Raw genomic sequence first — 3,021 nt, forward strand, 5'->3', positions numbered from 1 at the left:
AAAAAAAAAAAAAAAAAAAAAAAATCAACATTTGCCTAAGTAAACAGGTAAAGCTACATAGGTCTGTCTCACCTCCGAGTTAGATTGTCAAGAATGGCACGTGTCTGCATCCCCAGCTACTTGAGAGTAAGGAGGGGAGATCTAGGGTTTGAGGTTAGCCTGGGCCACACAGTGAAACCTGTCTCTATACAAAGTGTCAAATTTCTTGCTTTCAAGATTATGATTACAAATTGGCAATTTATATGTGATTACTACAATATAAGACCTAAAGTTGTCACTAAGATGCAAATTTTCCCAAAAGTAAAAGAATCATTGTAGGAGAAAAACAAAGGGAACATTTTTCAGGAAAAGTGTCAACCAGGCAGAGTATATCAGTGGCCCTTCCTGCCTTTCCCACAAGGTATTACTTCTACATCTATCACCATTATATGGCGTCTTTAAAACATCTTCTAAATATGCCCACTTGGGCCCACTCCCAAGGTCTTCTCTCACAACACAGAAGGGAAGACAGAAAAACTGGAGGTCCTGGAATGAAAGGGGTACAGACAACGGGGGGGTGAGTTTCTCTTTGATCCTCCCCTTTCCATAAGTGCCAAGATTCTAGCCTTGACCAACAAGGGCTAGGGAGAGAGGAAAAGAGGAAAGAAGAGACTGGCTGGCCATGCGAGATGAGAGTCCAGAGTGAGGCCAGCTGGCCACACAGCCAAAGAGCAGCAGTGCAGGGGGCCTGGGCTTCCCAGAATGCTCAGCTGCCTCAGGAAGAAGACCTGGAAGGGACTGAGGACTCAGCACTGGGGAAAAGAGCAGCAAGTGGTGAGGCAAAAGGACGGTGCCCCATGTTAATGAGGGTGCAAACACTCACATAGGGACCTGAAGGGGGCAGGAGGGGAGAGAGGAGCCTCCACCACAGATTCAGGGTTACTACAGGTAAACGAGGAGTGCCAGCTACACAAACAGCAGTGAGTTTATACATCAATGTGAAAGTACACTGATGTCACCTCATGCTTGTCAGCCCACCCACACGCTTGAGTCATCTTTAAACCTCCAAGAGAACTTCATTTCTTAGCAAAATAAATACACTTACCTGAAAAACACAGGCTGGTCACTAAATGAAGCTTCCTCAGCTGAGAAGTCCTCCTCCAGTCCATTACCGTCCTCCACTGGATTGGCACTATGGTTTGGGGAAGATTGTTTTGGCCCAGGAAAAGAAACAACTAGGTTTGGCTCCTTTGAGGTACTCAAATGCCTTGGCAAACTGCAGGTGACATCAGCTCCAGGAGACTTTGTAACTGAAATAAACAAGGGGCTTTTGAAGTGAGCGCCATAGCAATTGATGCTGGTGAGGCTGCACACTGCACTGGGGAAGCAGGCCTGTGACAAGCGTCTGCTCAGCCTCACACTCTTACTGTTACATTAACATAAGTGGACTGACATGAGCATAGAACGCATGTTACAGAGAAGAAAGAGTCCTGCAGGGACATTCTCAAAAACAGCACAGCAATTAAAATCAACTTACAGACAGCCAGTCCTGACTTAGCAATAAGTTAGCCTCACAAGAGAGAGAAGTGTACACTCCACAAAAACTGTGCTTGGAACATCAACTTTGAGCTTTTTCTAGCAGTGTGCAGTCTGTCTTCTGGTGGTACTGGGTGCCCACAGCTCTTCAGTCAGTAGTTACTCTACAATGGTGTGCGGACTGAGCCAGTACTCCGTCGCTTCAGGTACTAGATTCACTTCTGAGTGACATTACAACAGCATTCTGAGAAAGTGGCCCCATCCGAAGTCAGAGACTTCCTGCTTACGGCAGAACCCTCAGACTGTGTGTTAGTACCTTCTGGATCTGGAGTCAGGAGAAGCTCCACTTCTGTACAAAGACTTGTGAAGAAATCCTTGAGGAAGAACAAGGCGTCCTGGAATGGAGACAAGTCACTGTAACTGGCAGGATGGCATCTGAGGTCTCTGTCCCTGTCATTCACCTCACACAGGAGTCACTGCACCTCTCGGTGGCATTTCTACCACTCTGCCTCTGCCACACTCATTCTTGTTCTACACACACACACACACACACACACACACACACGCACACACACACATGCACACACACGCACGCACACGCATGCACGTACACACTCACGCACACATACCTCATCCCTTTATTTCTTACAACTATGAAAAAATTTATGGGACTGGTGAGATGGCTCAGCAGGTAAGAGCACTGACTGCTCTTCCGAAGGTCCTGAATTAAAATCCCCAACCCCATGGTGGCTCACAACCATCCGTAATGAGATCTGATGCCCTCTTCTGGTGTGTCTGAGGACAGCAACAGTGTACTTACATATAATAAATAAATAAATAAATATTTAAAAAATTTATAACATAAACATTGCAAAATAGAGAAACTAAAAACTAAACAGCTAGGCCTGGGCAGGGTATGGTAGTATACGTATACGCGTTTAATCCCAGCACTCAGGGGCACTGGTCCATATGGAAGCTGCCTGGTCTACACCACTAGTTCCAGAATAAGCAAAGCTACTCAGGTCCTGTCTCAAAACAAGAACAGAAACAAAACTAAACATAAGTGTGGAGACAGGATCAAAGGCCTTTCTTTTGCTCTTGACATGAGCGGTGGTGGCGTCACTACTAAGAGCAGTGCACACTCTGTGTGCTCACCCTGTGCCACTGAACTCCCTGGGGCTGACTTCTTTAACCACACTGCATTACCTTAAGACAGTTTCTTCACTGAACAAGATATCTAAAATGGGAATTTAAAGCTGGTGAGGTGGCAGATGTTTATACTTCCAATATTCAGGAAGCAGAGGCAGGAGGACTGACAAGAGCTCAGGAGCAGCCTCAGCTACATAGCAAATGCCATGGTATAGCAATAGTGTCCTTTAAGAAAATAATAAACAGGGGCTGGTGAGATGGCTCAGCGGGTAAGAGCACCGACTGCTCTTCAGAAGGTTATGAATTCAAATCCCAGCAACCACATGGTGGCTCACAACCACCCGTAATGAGTTCTGA

General features: G+C 46.0%; 1 protein-coding gene across 3 annotated transcripts in view; it reads right to left on the reverse strand.

Moving 5' to 3' along the window:
• The window catches only part of Atg2b (autophagy related 2B), a 68,702-nt gene that overhangs the window by 8,163 nt on the left and 57,518 nt on the right, over positions 1 to 3,021 (reverse strand). For all 3 annotated transcript variants that reach the window (XM_031357866.1, XM_031357865.1, XM_031357864.1), the window contains exons 35-36: positions 1,832 to 1,910; positions 1,085 to 1,289 (exon numbers count right to left, since the gene is read on the reverse strand). In XM_031357866.1, the coding sequence (XP_031213726.1) occupies positions 1,085 to 1,289; positions 1,832 to 1,910 (284 nt within the window). The remainder of the gene's footprint in view (positions 1 to 1,084; positions 1,290 to 1,831; positions 1,911 to 3,021) is intronic.

This window comes from Mastomys coucha, unplaced genomic scaffold (assembly GCF_008632895.1).
Source record: "Mastomys coucha isolate ucsf_1 unplaced genomic scaffold, UCSF_Mcou_1 pScaffold6, whole genome shotgun sequence".
NCBI classification, from domain to species: Eukaryota; Metazoa; Chordata; class Mammalia; order Rodentia; family Muridae; genus Mastomys; species Mastomys coucha.